Genomic DNA, 19,549 nt, shown 5'->3' on the forward strand with positions numbered 1-19,549 from the left:
GACAGTGAGGACTCTTTCACACGACCATATGCGTTTTTGCGCTTTCTATTTTGGAGGTTCAACATCCACGCCTCCAGGAACCGCTGACTGATTCGTTCTCAAGCGGCACAGCTCAGCCAATCACTGCAGTGCTCGATGAACCAATCACAGCCATCGGATTGAATGCCTGTTATTGGGTCATCGCGGAACTGCCGGAGGAGAAGTGTGGCAGAGCCGATAGTGCCTGTTAGGTAATATATTGATTTTTCTTTTTCTCTAATGAAGCTAGGGTTTATTTTAGGGATAAACAGTAGGACTTCCTACTGTAAAATTTGCATCGCACTGCACAAAAACAGAAAGGAAGGCTCCATAGGGAAACATGGGCTACAAAATCCCCCACAATGTAGCAGCCTACAAAACATCGCTAATGTTAAGGAACCTATTGGAAAGCATAGGCTTTCCATACATGCGACTTGTAGCACTGTAGCATCACGAAAAAATCACGCCATTTTGTCGCCCATGTGAAAACGGCCTAAAAGTTGCAGCAGCACTAGGAAAGAATTGTGCCACTTCCGTTGTTTTCGACAGCCAAAAAAGCTGAAGAAGAAAGGAAAGTGGAGGTGTGTGGTCCCAGCCTAGTTATAGTCCATCAATGTCTTTAGAGAGACCCTTTTTAGGTCGAAATGTTGCGGCCTAATGTTAGCTGTTATGCATCACTTAAATAGGGCTCATATACATAAGCAATTTTTTTCCTGCATTGTTTTCAATGGGACCGGCGGCTGCATCGCACCACGTGCAAAGTACACGCAATGCAAGGTTTCCCCTCAAAAACAATGGCAGAAACTCCACGAACCTCCGCCACGGCTGACAGTGGCAACATTTCGACCAAAAGGTCTTTGTCAAGCTTGACAAAGACCTTCTGGTTGAAACGTTCCTACTATTCGTCATTGTAGGAATAAAGACTTAAATTTTGCACCTTGAATGCCGTCACATCTTCTTTCCTTGATTCTTTCCATGGGTTCTAGTTCCCGGTGGCTAGGCATTTGTTGCCTCAGTATTAAAGTGTTCCGGATAGTGATGCCAGCAACGTATCTTCTTCTACCACTGTTACCACTGTTATCTCAGTCAGATGTGATGATCCAGCCACAAATTAGACTGTTGAAGATGTTTCACAAACGCTCACCTCTTAAAGGGGTTGTCCCGCGCCAAAACGTTTTTTTTTTTTTTTCAATAGCCCCCCCGTTCGGCGCGAGACAAACCCGATGCAGGGGTTTAAAAAAAAACGCATAGTACTTACCCGAATCCCCGCGCTCCGGTGACTTCTTACTTACCTTGCGAAGATGGCCGCCGGGATCTTCACCCACGGTGGACCGCAGGTCTTCTCCCATGGTGCACCGTGGGCTCTGTGCGTTCCATTGCCGATTCCAGCCTCCTGATTGGCTGGAATCGGTACACGTGACGGGGCGGAGCTACGAGGAGCAGCTCCCCAGCACGAGCGGCCCCATTCAGAAGGGAGAAGACCGGACTGCGCAAGCGCGTCTAATCGGGAGATTAGACGGCACCATGGAGACGGGGACGCTAGCAACGGAGCAGGTAAGTGAATAACTTCTGTATGGCTCATATTTAATGCACGATGTATATTACAAAGTGCATTAATATGGCCATACAGAAGTGTATACCCCCACTTGCTTTCGCGGGACAACCCCTTTAAGGAAACGTCAAAATGTTTAATATCGTGGAATGTTTCCTTCTCCACCTCCCACCTTCCTTCCTCCAAAGTTTGTAGAAAGGATCCAATATCTCATAGGAAGGATATATAAACTGCAGAAGTCAAATGACTTTTTTATTTAACTGAACAGAGCTCATCATTACAGCAGGGTTTAATACAAGCTTCCTTTACTTGTAATACAGCAGGAAACCGTGGGCAGTCAGACAAGTCCGCACATCATCTCTTACAGGAAGCAAACCAGCAGTGTGCATACAAGTGTTCTACATGTGCAAGATGCTTCATTCTGCATCACCACTTAGCATAAAATACAGATCAATTGTCTAATACAGGTGTACATTCTGTAATATGTGGCAGTATCATTCATACATTGTGCACCTTAATATCTACTATAAATTGCCCTAAGTTGGACAGGTGCTGGAATGCGTTAGATACAAGGCCTCCTCCTGCCCGATTTCTCCGTCTTGGTGCACCATTAGCTGCATTTCCTTCTTATATAAAATACACCTAAGGCCTCCTGCACACGTAGGTTGGACTCCACGTGCGCGATTTCCGCAGCTGAGTGCGACCCAGTGCCCGGCTGGTGCCCGCTGCATATCTGTTCTGTGTCTTCTGTTCAGGGCTGCGGTTGTGCCGGCACTCTGCAATGACGTGTAACCCGCGATACTACCGCAGTGCTCACTGCAGAAGAGCTGCAAGACGGACGGCTTCTATTGACTTCAATGAAAGCTGGCTGTGCGTAGCCTGCACAATATCGCAGCATGGTGCGATTTCTTCTCCATGAGCAGAAAATCACAATCGTTTTCTGTTCGTGGAGATGAAATGGCATTTTGTCATTGGATGCTATGGGGCAGTATTTGCTGTGAAGTCTGCAGGCGGACTCCACAATGCAAATCCGCTCATGTGCTTAGCGGTTTCTTAAAAACACATGTGGTTTTCGAATACCATATGCAGTTTTTTTTTATATGTTTTTTAATTGTAGTTCAAAAATGCAACAAAAACCATGAACACAACCTAAGGGGCTACAAACTAATTTTCACGTAGTCCAGGAAATGTGTCATGTATGGAAAGCTTATGTAAATTTGTTTGCAGCGCAGTTTAGGTATGGGTACGGGTACACATACATGTGGTGGCCTGAGTGGAACTTTTGCACCTGAGCCTTTACTTACTCCCCTGGTGAGGACTGGGCATATTGTGGGCTTGACCACTACATTTTCCTTGAAGTAGGTTCTAACTTTATGTAGGCATCATCTTTTCATATGTGAGTATTTCATTTTTCCTGTCGTTTATGGTATACATTGATCAAATTGTGCTATGAACCTTTAAACAGGTTGTTATGTTACTAAATGTATGTTGAATGCATTGGAACTTTTTTAAGGCTGGTTTCAGATCTGCGTTGGAACCTTCAGAGTTTCTGTCGCAGAAACGGCTAAAAATATTGGAAAAAATACCGCTTTTTTTCCCCCATCAAAAAGCCGGACAGCTAAGCGAAAACTGACCGAATCCTATTATAGTTAATAGGGTCCGTTCAGTTCCTGAGTCGGAGCCATTTCGCCACAGGGATTCCCCTTTCCTGCTCCTTGAACGGAGCAGGAAAGCGGAACCAGTGAGCGCAGGGGGGAAACCACCCTAATTAACATGTTGGTTTTAGAATCAATGTTACTTTGATTTATTGCATTTTTTCTGTGCAGTTATATATGTTAGGTGCGTACAGTGATGCCAGTAAGAAAAGAGCATGATGAGGGAAAGAGTAAAGGTTACAAAGGGCACAAAGTCTTCCGAGATTTACACCACAATGTTTCACTTTTTTTGAAAAGACAAAAAGGTGTATCCTGTCTCACACTTCTACTTTCAGTCTATATTTACCGGATCCTGAAGTGCAAAAAGTCCAACGCTGCTCCAAGAAGTTTGACTTAAAGACGTCGATTTCTACAAGTTTCTCTTACAAACATCTTTGGCCTAATGGAAGTAGTTTGAACCGGCATGTGCCGCATCTTATATCTCTCTACAGTCCGATGAACCCCTCAGGCACTTAAAGTGTTACATTTTTGTACACAGACCCAAAGACAACAATATTTAAGTAAAGGTTACAGGCAAACAGGTGTCCACCATCTTTTGGAAAACGTTGCATTACTTCCCATATATATTCTTCATGTCAAAGACTTCTCTGCTACTAAAAATAATGTGCAATTAGTCTAAAGTCGCTGACGAATATGATTAGAAGAACCAGGATGGACACGACAGTTGCAGCAATGTTTAAAGACCGGGCGGTGGAAGCATAATTGACAGCGCCATGCTTATCCCCGTGCAGTTTTCGGTCTCTGGACTGTGGGGGGAAAAAAAATAATTAGAGAACACATAATCAGAGATGGCCGAGCATACTCGCTAAGGGCAATTACTCGATCGAGTATTGCCCTTAGAGAGTACATGCCCGCTCGGAAGAAAAGATTCGGCTGCGGGCGACGGGCGGGGAGCGGTGGGGGAGAGCTGGGAGGAACGGAGGGGAAATCTCTCTCTCCCTCTCTCCCCCCCCCCCCCCGCTCCCCCCTGCTCACTGCCGCAACTCACCTCTCACCCGCGCCGGCAGCCGAACTTTTTCTTCCGAGCAGGCAGGTACTCGCTAAAGACAATACTCGCTCGAGTAATTGTCCTTAGCGAGTATGCTCGTTCATCTCTACACATAATACATTATCTTTTTTAGTATAAAAAAAGAAAGAAATCACAACAATAGATGAAATCACTTGAGATGTCCTGTGCAAAGTTTTTTTGGAATTTATTTCCTTGACAATACAACAGACTTTTCCAGACAACCAGTGAGAGATTATATGGAGGAGAAAGAGTTATGTGCTTAAGGGCGAATGCACACAGGTGTATTTGCACTGCGGGATCCGGAACTCTGGATCCCGCAGCAAATACAGCCCCATAGGACATGCATTAAAAAACGCATTCCAGTGCCCACGAGTGGAAATCCACTATGATATTCCGCTCGCAGAGTGGAAATCGCGGCATGTCCTATTTTAATTCAATGAATGGCTGAGCGCTGCCTCTGATTGGCTGAGCTCTGTGACCAATCACAGGCAGCACTCAGCTTTCATTCAATGAATGGCTGAGTGCTCAGCCAATCAGACTAGCACTTTCTGGAGGCGGGGATTTTTAAATCCCCAGCCACAAAAAAGTGCTTCAGTGCAGTGGCGGCATTGAAGAAAGAAGATGCGCCAGAGCCCCGACAGCGAAGGTGATGTATTTTTTACACCAGCTAGGGATGATTTTCAGGGAAGGGCTTATATTTCAAGCCCTTCCCCATAAATCACTGTGGGGGGGGTTGCCTGCATCCCATTGCTTTCAATGGGGCTAGCTGCAGTGCTGGCCCCATTGAAAGCAATAGGACAAGATCGCGATCCTCTGCCACAGCTGTGGCAGGGGATTCCTTCATCCCCGCGGGGAGTCCCCTTGTCACTGAACACTGTGACAGTGCTGTCACAGTGTTCAGTGATGAGAGGACTCCCAGCGGGGATATTTTACGCGCAGCACAGACCTTGCCGCTGCACGGATGTCCTATCTTTTGCAGGTGCGAGTATTTTGCTCCTGTAAAAGACAGACATTTGAACACTACATAGGGAACCATTGGTTCTATCAGATGTGTTTTTTTTCCGCTCATAAGCGCGTGCAAAAGAACGTTCATCTGACTTTGCCCTGATAAAGACATTTAGTAGCTCTAAGAGCACTGTTGTCTTTAAGACTTTGTGACTAAAGTTTGTGGTGACCTTTCCTCCATATCGGTGGAAAGGAATAACTTGGCAGAGTCCTGAAGCTATAATTGTAAAATCCTGTGAAGCGTGAGGAATTTGATGTTTGTGGGATACCATCTCCAAAGCATGTGGGAAAGTCAGTGTAGGAGTGAGTCTGATTGTTGTAGCAATAGACAGTGCTCTGCAGATGGTGTTACATTATGCCAAGTACATGGTACTATAAATTACATATGAGAAGGTAACTTTTATGCCAAGGTTATGCCTTAAATTAAATTTATAACTCATTTTCCAATGTACAGATAGTCCCCGACTTGCGAACATTCGACTTGCGAATTTCGCTAGATACGAACTATCTGTTTTGCACAGTATGATGTAATGCTATGGCATTACATCATACTGTGCAGGGACCGGACAGGCTTCTATCAAGCCTGATAGAAGCCTGTCCGGTCAGATCGCGGTTGCTAGGCAGCCGGGGACCTTCTGAAAGGCCCTAGGGCTGTCTATGCAGAGCGCCTAGCAAGCCGTGCGCTTGATGGGCACTCTGCATAGGCAGCCCTGGGGCCTTTCAGGAGGTCCCCGGCTGCCTAGCAACCACACAGCGTCCCGCGATCTCATCGTGGGACGCTGTACGGGCCCCCTGAACGTCGGGTGCAGGCTGTTTCTTACAGCGGGCACCCGGCGGCAGCAGTTCCGACGAGCCGCGCCGCTCGTCAGAACTGTTAACACTTTAAATACCGCTGTCAGAGCGGTATTTAAAGTGTTAACAGTTCCGACAAGCGGCGCGGCTCGTCGGAACTGCTGCCGCCGGGTGCCCGCTGTAAGAAACAGCCTGCACCCGACGTTGTATGGAGCGGGATCCACCCGCGATCCCGCTCCATACTACTACTTGTTCGACTTGCGAACAAAACGGACTTGCGAACGGGCTCCCGGAACGGAACCCGTTCGCAAGTCGGGGAGTATCTGTATATTGCATCTGAAAGGGTTTTGAGTATAAAAAAAACACAAAGAACGATTCATTGTGATTATTACCCTATTGAAACAGCAACGTCTCTTGTCCGTTTTCTTTAAGAAAAGCTATGGCCAACGCTTTACTTTTATTCTAATTCTACCTGACTGGTATATTTCTTTAACACCCAAAAAGCTGCATGGCTTGTTGGGAGGGAGCGTGGCCACCCCAGACTAATACTAGAAACTACATAGACTGGAAACATATACCAGCACCTAAATGGCATAGATTTGTGTCAGCGCCAAGATGCATCTAATATATGAAGATCTGTGCACCTCTTCATTTACTAGTTGCATCATACACCAACAGGGATAATATTAAAGGGGCACTCTGGTTACCTTTGTTAGTTATTAGAGATGAGCGAACGTACTCGGTAAGGGCGATTTCGCAATCGAGCACAGCGATTTTCAAGTACTTCACTACTCAGGTGAAAAGTACTCGGGTGCGCTGTGGGTGAGCGGGGGGTTGCAGCGGGGAGTGGGGGGGAGAGGGAGAAAGAGAGGGCTCCCCCCTGTTCCCTGCTGCTACCCCCCACTCCCCTCTGCAACCCCCCGCCCCACAGCGCACCCGAGTACTTTTCACCCGAGTAGTGAAGTACTCGAAAATCGCGGTGCTCGATTGCGAAATCGCCCTTACCGAGTACGTTCGCTCATCTCTATTAGTTATTTATTTCCATCTGAATCTCTTGGTCTCGTAGATGGTCATGTGATCTACATCCTGACCAGCTCAGATCTACTTGGGTTTATGCTGTCTAATACTAGTCAGTTTCTCAGTCTGTTGTACTGTTAAATAAATCCTTCCACAGAAACTGTATAGAGGGGGACACAGGCACTCCTATCACAGTTACTGATGATCACACAGTTATAATATAAAGGGAGGGTTTATACCTCCTGTAATCTCCTGTTTCCCTCCATTTGAGCAATCTTAAAATGGTGTTTGAAGTTGGGATGGGTTTAAATGACCCCTTGGTATGATTTGAAGAATAAACAGAGGTGCTGCTGGGGTAGTAGAACTGGCACCAATTGTAGTGTTAATGCTGTGGTGATGGCGGAAAGGGAAGGAGTTCTCTGATACCCCCTGCAACAGTGGTCCAGACAACAACTGTATCGCAGCTTTACTGATGAAGAGGCTCTATGCCTCGAAACGCATCTTTTGCTGGTATTTTACATAATAGAAAAGTATTTATCTTTATTGACTGGCCTAAAGTATATTTATTGGAATGCTGAGCAGTGCACTAGGCTCCCCACCCCACAGTTGTCTCAAGCAATATTCCACGATCACCCAATTAGGATAAGGCATTCAACCTGGTTGGCAGCACTTCAGCTTGTACTGCAATTCTACCCAAAGCGGTCATTTAAACCCACCCAAACTTCAAACACCACCCACTCTACAAAAACTTTAAAGGAAAAAAGTTTACAGATATTCTTCCTTCATATGTATACCATGTGAGAAATATTAAAAATGCAAACTTATTCTTAACCCATTTAAGACTAGGCACCATAAATTTTCAGTGCTTGATACTGGACATTAATACCGGATGATAGTAAAAATACGGTGTAGGATTGAACCTGCAATCTAGCCGAACAGGTTTGGTTATTGGCTGTCACTGACAGCAGGGGAGAAGGCAAAAGCGTGTTTTACCAAATCTGCCTTCTTCTGTACAAGCTACATGGCGCTCAACCAGCACTATGTAGAGAATGCAGGAAGTGGGAGTGCTGTTTCCTGCATAAGACCCAAATATCACATGATTACCAGGGGACCTCCATCATGTTAGAGCTGCAGAGTCTTAGAAGACCCAGGTCTTTAAGGGGTTAAAATGTATGTGTGTGTTTTTTTTCACACATTTTCTTCATGCAAGTTTCTTGCCTACGTGAAAAGTGCATCAAAGTGTCAGTGTGGACAGGGCTCTCTGCATAGAACATGCCCCAGAATTCAGCACCACTTTAAAAAGCCCCTCAGCCATTCTGCACCATCTGGGACTACATGGATAGTTTTTGTAGCAACTTTCCAGTTTCAACCCTGAAGCTGCAGACCAGCAGAATACTGTGAGCTGCATACAAGCGAACGTACAGCTGTGAACAGCAGATGTAACTCAAATAGTTAAAATTGGAAAGTTGCTGCGCAAGACGTCTCCATGTAGCTCCAGCTTAAGCCTATAGGTCCCTGCCCTTCTGTTTATAAACTTTTGACTGTAGAGCCCATGGTTGGCCCCTTTAGAAGTTAAAGTTCAACATCTGGAAATAATTAACAGCCACTTACGAAAAAAAACTAGCTGCAAGGACTTCATACCTTTTTTGTATGCCCTTATGACAAATGTGAAGAAACGCTTGGCACCAACCACATGAGATTGAGATGAGAGATGTCAGAGCAAAAACACCCCCCCCCCCCTCACTCTTCCCTATCAAGAGCTGGAATTTGAAAGTTGTTCAAGTAAGCCCAGCTCTAAACAAAAAGAAAGAGGAGAAAGAAAAGAGGATGGAAGAATTTGAGACTTTTGTTCTAGATCAACCTTACCTTGACGGAGAACACAAGGGCAAGAAGTCCCAGGCAGCAGCAATTAAAATATATGGTGTTGAAAATTGACCAGATGAGGTGATCCCGTACAGGTGGGCTGTCAGGAGTGATTGTCACCACAGTGGATTGCACCGTTTGGGCTGGGCAATTCCGAAACGGTGTTCCTTCTTTTAGGGGCTCATATGAAGGGGGTGCAGTAAATTGAGGTCCGCAATCGACATTTTCCATGTTTCTTGAAGTGCAACTTTAAGAGTCTTTCTAAAGAGAATGAGGAAATATCTGTATGAGGGGGAGACAATAGTGAACTGTTATATGAGGGGACGGGAGGGAGGAGCTCTGGGTTCCAAATGGGATCAGTTTCAGTTCTCTGTACTCAGCCAAACTGTTGTGTTCCCATAAAGAAGGAAAGGGCTGGATAAGGATGGGTGGGCTCCACATAGTTACTGGAAATGAGATGAGCAGCTGTGGTTACCGAACAATGGATGAAGTAACTTTGTGTCTCCTTACATAGTATGTGGATAAACATAAGGGAACCCCTCACCTTTGTTATGCCTGTCCACAATAAAGGCAGCATAAAGCAGCAAAGGAAATACAGATTTCAGCGATTTGTCACTTATAGAGTAATTTTAAAGTGTTTTTCAAGAACTGAGGTTGAACTCTTAACCCCTTAAGGACATGGCCTATTTTGGCGTTGAGGACCAAGCGATTTTTTGTATTTTTCCATCTCCATTTTTCAAAAGCCATAACCTTTTTATTTTCCCGTCGGCGTGGCCGTATAAGGGCTTGGTTTTTTTGCCTGGCGAACTGTAGTTTTTATTGGTACCATTTTTGGGTACATAGACTACATTGTAAAACTTTTATTATTTTTTTTATGATCGTAGGGAGAGAAAACGCATCAATTCTGCCATAGATTTTTTAGTTGTTTTTTTTAAAGCGTTAATTATGCAACATAAATGACACACTACATTTTTTTCTGCGGGTCGGTATGGTTACAACGATACCAAAATTCTTATATTTTTTTTTAGGTTTTTCCACTTTTCAGCGGAAAATTCCCACAAAATAGGCAGCATTTTTGAAAAATACTGTGGATTTTAAATCTGCGCCATTTTTATTTATGCCAGGGATTCCTTGGAATATTAAAGGTTAAAATCCACAGCAGATCTGCTACAAAGACAGCAGCCACATCCAAAACACCATTTTGGTATGGATTTGGCCACTGCGGTTTTCCAGCGTATTTGCTATGGGTTTTTCGCTACGGATAGCCCATAGCAATTACACTGCGTGTGAAGCTGACCTAGTAGTCTGAGGTATACTTTAATCAGTTCTTAGTATGGACATCATTGTTATCTCAGTCCTATGTGATGGTCCAGAATGGTAATTGAATATTGAGAATGTTTCACAAGCGCTCACTTCTTAAGGAAATGCCAACATTTCTAGTATCATGGAAAGTTTTTCTGGGACCTCCTCCCCATTCCTTCCTCCATAGCTTGTAGAAGGAATCCAGTATCTCATAGGAAGGATAAATAAACTACAGAAGTCTAATTATATACATATTTTATTTAACTGAGCAGTACACATCATTCCAATATGATTTAATACAAGCTTCCGTTACTTGTAATACAGCAGGAAAACGTGGGAAGTCAGATAAGTCCGCACATCACTTACAAGAAGTTACAAGGCAAACAGACCAGCAGCATGTGTACAATTGTTCTACATCTACAAGACACTTCATTCTGCAACAGTTAATGGAAGATTTGCATAAAAGTATACTGACCATTGCATTTTTTCTGTGCAGTTATATATGTTCGCTACTAGAGATGAGCGAGCGTACTCGGAAAAGCACTACTCGCTCGAGTAATTTACTTTATCCGAGTATCGCTGTGCTCGTCCCTGAAGATTCGGGTGCTGCTGCGGCTGACAGGTGAGTCGCAGCGGGGAGCAGGGGAGAGCGGGCGGGAGAGAGTGAGAGAAAGGTCTCCCCTCCGTTCCTCCCCGCTCTCCCCTGCAGCTTCCCGCTCCGTGCCGGCACCCGAATCTTCAGGGACGAGCACAGCGATACTCAGATAAAGCAAATTACTCGAGCGAGTAGTGCTTTTCCGAGTACGCTCACTCATCCCTATTCGCTACCCTACAGTGATGCCAGTAAGAGGAGGGCATGATGAGGGAAAGGGTAAAGGTTACAATGGGCACAAGGTGTTCTGAGATTTACACCACAATGTTCCACTTTGTACAAAAACAAGCCTTTTAAAGCCCTACAAATGTGCATTCTGTCTCACACTTCTGCTTTCAGTCTGTATCTACCAGATCCTAAGGTGCAAAAAGTCCAACGCTGCTCAAAGAAGTTTGATTTAAAGACTTCATGCAGTTTCTACAACTTTCTCTTATAAGCATCTTTGGCTTAATGAAAGTATTTTGTACTGGCATGTGCGGTATCTCTTATATCTCTACTAGTAATTATTAGGCAATCATAGGACCAGTGTTTCTGGTGACGGAATGTGCCTATTACTGATATAAGGAAAGGGGTTTAAGTTGTAAGCACATGGCTGCTGGTTTAAGGCTTGTGATGACAAACACCGCCATTGCTTACATATATGTGTCACAGACACAGCTCTGCTACATGCACATCACACACACACACACACAGCTCTGCTACATACGCATTACACACAACACACACAGCTCTGCCACATATGCGCGTCACACACAGCGCACATAGCTCTGCTACATATGCGTGTCACACAAGCGCATATAGCTCTGCTACATATGCACGTCACACACACAGCTCTACTACATGTGAGTCACACACAGCATATACAGCTCTGCTACATATGTGCATCACACACAGCACACGCAACTCTGCTAGATATAGCTCTGGTACATATGAGCGTCACACACAGCTCTGCTACATCCGCGCGTCACAAACAACATGCACAGCTCTAATACATATGTGCATCAGACACACAGCACACACAGCTCTGCTACCTATGCACTTCACACACAGCTCTGCTACATATACAGATCACACCCAGCTCTGCTACATATGCACGTCACACACACCACACACAGCTCAGCTACCTATGCGCGTCACACACAGCTCTGCTAAATACAGTCTTCATCAGTCTCTGCTGGTTTAGCATCTGTGATAACATCACCGTAATGTGTCAGGAGCAGAGCTAAGAGACGGTGACTGATCACATGACAGTGACAGCGTCACAGGTCCTGTCAACAGACTGCTGCTGTCGGGCTCTGCAGGTTTTTAATAAAGTAAAGCAGCAGTGATGACGTCAGCGTCCTGTGATCAGGGGCGGAGGTCAGAGCCCAGGTGACTGATCGCATGACAGCGACATCACCACAGGTCCTGTGAGCACATGGAGGCTGTCAGGCTGTGATTGTTTAATGCTTTAGGACCTGCAACGAAGTCACCATCATGTGATTGGGGGCGGAGCAAGATAAGCACTCACACATGGACAAGTCATCGTTAGCACTTTGATAGCCCAATGAACTCCCCAGTGTGAAATACAGAACAGCAAACTCCAGTCAGAAAACCTACATCTCAGCAATAGTAGTGTTATGAAAACTAGTACGTACTTAAAGTGTTACATTTTTGTACACAGATCCAAAGAAAAAGTTACAGGCAAAAAAGAGTCAACCACTTTTGGAAAACGTTGCATTACTTCCCAAATCTATTTGGCATGTCAAAAACTTCTCTTCTAATGATAAATAAGCTGTGATATTATTGCACTGTAGATGACGATTCCGATTATAATACACAAGATGGACAGGACAGTTGCGGCAATGTTTAGATAGCGGGCGGTGGAACCATAACTGACAGCACCATTCCTATCCCTGTTGTGTTTTCGGTCTCTGGACTGTGGGGGGAAAAAAAGTAATTAGAGAATAATAAAATACAAAAAATTTTTAGTACATAAAAAATAAAAAAAAAACCCACACAAACCCCAAGGACAGCCTGGCGTCACGGCTCCAGATGAAATCACTTGGGATGCCCCGTGCATGGAATTTTTTGGAATTTATTTCCTTTACACAAACGGACCTTTCCAGACACCCAGTGAGAGAATATGGAGGGAAGGGAGAGCTCTGTGCTTACTAACAAGGAGAAAGTCCATCTAAAACACATCTTCCCTAAGGGCGCCCACCCACTGGCGTTTTTTTTCCCTGTGAAATTCGCAGCATTTTTTTCTCTGCAGGGGTCTATGGGACTTGTAATGTTAAAATCGCGATCGCGCAAAATCGCAATTTACCGCGAAATCGCGATTTTGCGCGATCGCGATTTTAACATTACAAGTCCCATAGACCCCTGCAGAGAAAAAAATGCTGCGAATTTCGCAGGGAAAAAAAACGCCAGTGGGTGGGCGCCCTAAATGATGAATGCTTGGATGTAGTTTTTTTCCCCACTTTGACAGAGAAAGCTGGACGTTTGAGCCTACAGGAAACAGTGGGGGATGATTTCTTTTCTTAAACAGTCAAAATTTGGCATAAACCCAGAAATTCGGCAATTTTTGCCTTTTTTCTCAAAACGCTGCATGGCTTGTTGGGAGGTAGCGGGGCCACTATAGACTGACACTAGAACCTACATACACTAGAAACATATACCATCTCCTTGATGGCATGGATTTGTGTCAGCGCCAATTTGCACCTAATATACTAGTTGCATCATACACCAACAGGAAAAATATTAAAGGGCACTCCGGTGATTTGATTCCCCCTCCCCACCCCCATTCAATTTGTAGCCATCTCCTAGTAAATACCCTGTTTACCTTATAGAAAAACAAAAAATGTGTTGCACCACTTTCCAGTTGTAACCATGAAGTTACAGTGTAGCAGAATACTGTGAGCTGCATATAAGCGAACGTACAGCTATGAACAGCAGATGTCACTCAAATAGTTAAAGTTGAAAAGTTGCTGCGCAAGTATCTATGTAGCTCCAACTTGATCCCTTAAGGTCCCTGCCCTTCTGTTTATAAACCTTTCAACTACAGAGCCCATGGTTGGCCTCTTTAGAAGTTAAATTTTAAACATCTGGAAATAATTAATATCCACTTACAAAAAAATTAGCTGCAAGGACTTCATACACTTGGCACTTACCTTTTTGTACAAATGTGAAGAAACACTTGGCACCAACCACATGAGACTGAGACGAGAGATGTCAGAGCAGAAAGAATATCCCCCCCACCCACATCCTTATCAAGAGTCGGAATTTGAAAATTGCTCTGACGGTCTGAAATTCCGCAAAAAGAACCCCCAATCAAGAGTTGGAATTTGAAAATTGTTCCAGTAAGCTTAGCAAGAGCCCGTGGAGCATGGGAGTCAGATACGGCCACACTATGCCCTATTATATGTAGGAGGAGATACAGATATCCATTTATGATGGAAAAAAAGAGGGGAAAAAAGGATGGAAGAACCTTAGACATTTAAGTTCTAGATAAACCTTACCTTGACGGAGAACACAAAGGCAAGAAATCCCAGGCAACAGAAATTAAAATACACGGTGTTAAAAGTCGACCAGATGAGGTGATCCCGTACAGGTGGGCCATCAGGAGTGATTGTCACCACAGTGGATTGCATCGTCTGGGCCGGGCAATTCCGAAACTCCATTTCTTCTTTTACATGTTCATATGGAGGGGGTGCAGTAAATTGTGGTCCACAATTGAGATTTTCCATGATTCTTGGAGCACAACTCTAGGAGTTTTTCTAGAGAGACTGAGGAAAGTATCTGTATGAGGGGGAGCCAATAGTGAATTATTATATGAGAGGACGGGAAGGAGGAGCTCCAAGTTGCAAATAGGATCAGTTTCGATTCTCTGTACTCAGCCAAACTGTTGTTTTCTGGCAAAAAAAGGGCTGGATAAGGATGGGTGGGCTTCACATAGTTACTAGGAATGAGATGAGCAGCTGTGGTTACCCAATAATGGATGACGTTACTTATTTTTTATTCAGTTAATTTTTACTTACTGTCTCCTTACATAGTATGTGGATAAACATAAGTGAACCCGTCAGGTTTGTTATACCTGTCCTGTCCTCAATAAAGGCAGCATAAAGAGGAAATATAGACTTCTGCGATCTGTCACTTATGGAGTAATGTTAAAGTGGTTTTCCAGAACTGAGGTTGAACTCCTAAATGGCTCCAGTCAAGTGAGTCACTAGCAGTTTCCATTTATTAATTGTTACATGTTGGGATTTCTGGGTGGTATTATAAAATGTCAAGTACCTTTTCCTCCATAGAGGAACATCAGAGCTTACTGGAAAATTGTTTGTTAACCCCAAATTTGCAGGACATAAGTTTACGTCCTAGCTGTGTGGTATTTAATGTGACAGGACGTAAACTTACATCCTATGGATGATGCAGGATCAGAAGGGGAGCCGGCGCCAGCCCACAGCGGTAGCCGGCTCTTACTGATAGCCGACCTCCCGCTGCAGCAGCGGGGATAGATATTCCTGCTGTTACCCTCCTACATGCCGCGATCTATGTAGATCAAAGAGTTTACAGAGGGAGAGTGCTCCCTCTGTGACGTCATCAGCCTTCTGCAATGCAATCGCGGAGGGACTAGACGATGGGCTGCCATGGCAACAGGACACCAGATTACTATTGTAAACGATAAGGCATTGCAATTACAGAAGTGCTGCAATGCATTATTGTAGCTGTTAGAGTTCAAGTTCCCTTCAAGGATATAAAAAATAAATAAATATTGTTTAAAAAAAAAAACTTTCCCCTATTTGTACACAAAAAAATAGAAAATTTAAAAAAGAACATATTTGTTATCATCGTGCCTGTAGTGACCTGCACAATAAATTGAGCACACTATCTCGCATGGTTAAGAAAAATTTTGTTTGTTTTGCTTCCCAAAAAAAACACACTAAAAGTGATCAAAAAAGATATATGTACCACAAAATGGTACAAATAAAAACTACAGCTCATCGATTAAAAAACAAGCCATCACAGAGCTCCATCCATTAAAAAATAAAAAAGTTATGGGACATTGAATGCAACAATGCATACTCAATGGGCGCAGTTTTTTAAGCAATGGGCAGTGATAAAGCGGGAACACCCATTGGATAGTGTTACTTTAATTTTCATATAGCATGTGGCCCAAAGACCACACTGGAAAATAATAAAGGTAGCAATATACTCTTTATATTATTGGGCATCTACCTGTATATTAAGTTGGTAGCCCCAAATTGATTCTGCACCTGCACACTACATGACGTTCATATGTAGCATCCGAGGAGCGGGCTGACAGCCGAGGAGATGGTAGGGTAGATAAGGGTCTTGTCACGAAGTTGCTACCATCTCCTCCCCTGAGGGTAGCTTGACACCTGTCCAGGTTACTGCTGGGGGAGATCACAGGGAAAATGTAACCAGAGGTTACCTACAATCTTCTTGTCACTCGTGATGCCACCGTTTCATCCTTTGCGGTAAACCTCAGTCAAGTAAATAACTTAGTTCAAACACAGGGATACTTTCTGGACAAACCGGGAATGGTCGGTAATGTCCATTTACTGTAACTTCAGCAAGGGCTCAACATATACCAGTAGATTGGCACAAATTACACTTCTAGAAGGTGATGTGACAGGGAGGACTTCTTGGGGTAATCCGGGCAATCCACAGTCCCAGTTATCTGTGAGATCCCGCTCTCAGTGACTCTCTTTCTTCCTCCAACACTCTATCGGTCAACACTCAAGCTTCCGGTGCTTTTCTCTCATTCCCTTAGTGCTTAGTGGTAGCACCAGCACATCCTAGGTTGAGTAATAATCATAATAGTTTGTATAGCGCTAACTTATTTTGCAGCACTTTGGAGTAGGCCCAGGCCAAGCTCAAGGGTATCGCTAAGCTTCTTCCATTCTACATGTACAGACCAATCAATGTCTATGGGGTTGACTCACTTACAAACTTGACAGAAACACTCCTGGCTCTCATTTAGAGTAGAGGGTACCGCTCTACACTCTCTGACTTCTGCAAGACTACACACTGACTTGTATTCCACCTTGCAAACACATATATAAGACATAGTCACCTGACACACAACATGATACTTTTCTCAGACATAACACAGACATTAACCCATTCAGTGCTGCAGAGATGCAATACACATCAAATGCACACTACAGTTAAGACACTGACAAGACAATGGCACAAGACAGACATATAACATTATGGAGAGGCCCCACTAACTCTGGGCCACTACACATATGCAATACTTACATGTGGGAAGCCCCAAAATGGGAATCGGAAGAAATGGTAGTTTACATGATAGGACTTTTATTAACAATGTCAATTTCTACAGATTTAATGCTTTTTGCTAAAATTTTGCTAAACAGTAATATGTATTATTCAAGTGATTTAAATGTTAAAGTTACCTAGTGGTACTAACAATAAATTGGTAAATATTATAAAATCCTAAAATAATCTTAAATATAATCTTTCCTGCGTCTTTGTGAAAAAAATCCACATATTTGGTATAACCATGTAACAGCCTTAAAGGGGTTGTCTCGCGAAAGCAAGTGGGGTTAAGTACTTCTGTATGGCCATATTAATAAACTTTGTAATATACATCGTGCATTAAATATGAGCCATACAGAAGTTATTCACTTACCTTCCCTGCGCTGGCGTCCCCGTCTCCATGGCTCCGTCTAATTTCAGCGTATAATCTCCCGAGTAGACGCGCTTGCGCAGAAGGGTCTTCTCTAGAGATGAGCGAATGTACTCGTTCGAGTATTAGCGTGTTCGAGATGCTCGTTACTCGTGACGAGTACCACGCGATGTTCGAGTTACTTTCACTTTCATCTCTGAGACGTTAGCGCGCTTTTCTGGCCAATAGAAAGACAGGGAAGGCATTACAACTTCCCCCTGCGACGTTCAAGCCCTATACCACCCCCCTGCAGTGAGTGGCTGGCGAGATCAGGTGTCACCCGAGTATAAAAATCGCCCCCTCCCGCGGCTCGCCACAGATTTATTCTGACATAGTGGGGGGAAAGTGCTGTTGGTGCCGGAGCTGCTATAGGGAGAGTGTTAGGAGTATTTTAGGCTTCAAGAACCCCAACGGTCCTTCTTAGGGCCACATCTAACCGTGTGCAGTAGTGTGGAGGCTGCTTTTTGCAGTGTTGCACTTTTTTTTTTTTTTGTATATCGGCCGTGCAGAGCATTGCGCCCTGCAGTAATAATACATACTCCAGGGCCAGTAGTGGTGGTGAGGCAGGGACAGAAGACATATATTTATTGAATATAGGCAGTGGGCCTTTCCAAAAACATTTGGGAAAAAAATCTATTTGGGCTGCCTGTGACTGTCCTCAGTGTACTGGGTCTGTGCTGGGTGTAGTTGTCCTCCTAATTCATACGCAGCCAGCTAAGTGTTACAGCAGGCTTGCGCAAAATTATTTCCTGGCTCTGCTGTGCGTTCGGTAAGCGAAGTCAGCCACCAACCACAGGCCAATAAGCGGCACATTTAATTACAGCGTTCTGTTTCTGCACTACTGGTAATACACCATGCTGAGGAGTAGGGGTAGGCCAAGAGGACGTGGACGCGGGCGAGGACGCGGAGGCCCAAGTCAGGGTGTGGGCACAGGCCGAGCCAGTGCGGTGGCCAGGGGTAGAGGCAGGGCCAGACCGAATAATCCACCAACTGTTTCCCAAAGCGCCCCCTCACGCCATGCCACCCTGCAGAGATCAAGGTGCTCTACGACCGACGAACAGTGGTGTGCAACCTTTGTCGCGCCAAGATCAGCTGGGGAGCCACCACCACCAGCATGCGCAGGCATATGATGGCCAAGCACCCCACAAGGTGGGACGAAGGCCGTTCACCGACTCCGGTTTGCACCACTGCCTCTCCCCCTGTGCCCCAACCTGCCACTGAGATCCAACCCCCCTCTGAGGACACAGGCACTACCGTCGCCTGGCCTGCACCCACACCCTCACCTCCGCTGTCCTCGGCCCCATCCAGCAATGTCTCTCAGCGCAGCGTCCAGACGTCGCTAGCGCCACTGTTTGAGCGCAAGCGCAAGTACGCCGCCAAGCACCCGCATGCTCAAGCGTTAAACGTGCACATTGCCAAATTGATCAGCCTGGAGATGCTGCCGTATAGGCTTGTGGAAACGGAGTCCTTCAAAAGTATGATGGCGGCGGCGGCCCCGCGCTACTCAGTTCCCAGTTGCCACTACTTTTCCCGATGTGCCGTCTCAGCCCTGCACGACCACGTCTCCCGCAACATTGTACGCGCCCTCACCAATGCGGTTACTGGCAAGGTCCACTTAACAACGGACACATGGACAAGCACAGGCGGGCAGGGCCACTATATCATCTCCCTGACGGCACATTGGGTGAATTTAGTGGAGGCTGGGACAGAGTCAGAGCCTGGGACCGCTCACGTCCTACCCACCCCCAGAATTTCGGGCCCCAGCTCGGTGCTGGTATCTGCGGCGGTGTATGCTTCCTCCACTAAACCACCCTCCTCCTCCTCCTCCTCCTACGCAACCTCTGTCTCGCAATCAAGACGTGTCAGCAGCAGCACGTCGCCAGCAGTCGGTGTCGCGCGGCGTGGCAGCACAGCGGTGGGCAAGCGTCAG

General features: G+C 45.2%; 1 protein-coding gene across 1 annotated transcript; it reads right to left on the minus strand.

Annotated features, from left to right (window-relative positions):
• Positions 1-1,796: 1,796 nt before the first annotated feature.
• LOC136582200 (dispanin subfamily A member 2b-like) lies at positions 1,797-17,413 on the minus strand. The gene is made up of 2 exons (XM_066583049.1): positions 14,426-17,413; positions 1,797-4,031 (listed from the first exon to the last, which is right to left on the minus strand). The coding sequence occupies exons 1-2, from the start codon at positions 14,651-14,653 to the stop codon at positions 3,879-3,881; spliced, it is 381 nt and encodes a 126-aa protein (XP_066439146.1). The 5' UTR covers positions 14,654-17,413; the 3' UTR covers positions 1,797-3,878.
• Between the last annotated feature and the right edge of the window lie 2,136 nt (positions 17,414-19,549).

Source organism: Eleutherodactylus coqui, chromosome 11 (assembly GCF_035609145.1).
Source record: "Eleutherodactylus coqui strain aEleCoq1 chromosome 11, aEleCoq1.hap1, whole genome shotgun sequence".
Taxonomy (NCBI): domain Eukaryota; kingdom Metazoa; phylum Chordata; class Amphibia; order Anura; family Eleutherodactylidae; genus Eleutherodactylus; species Eleutherodactylus coqui.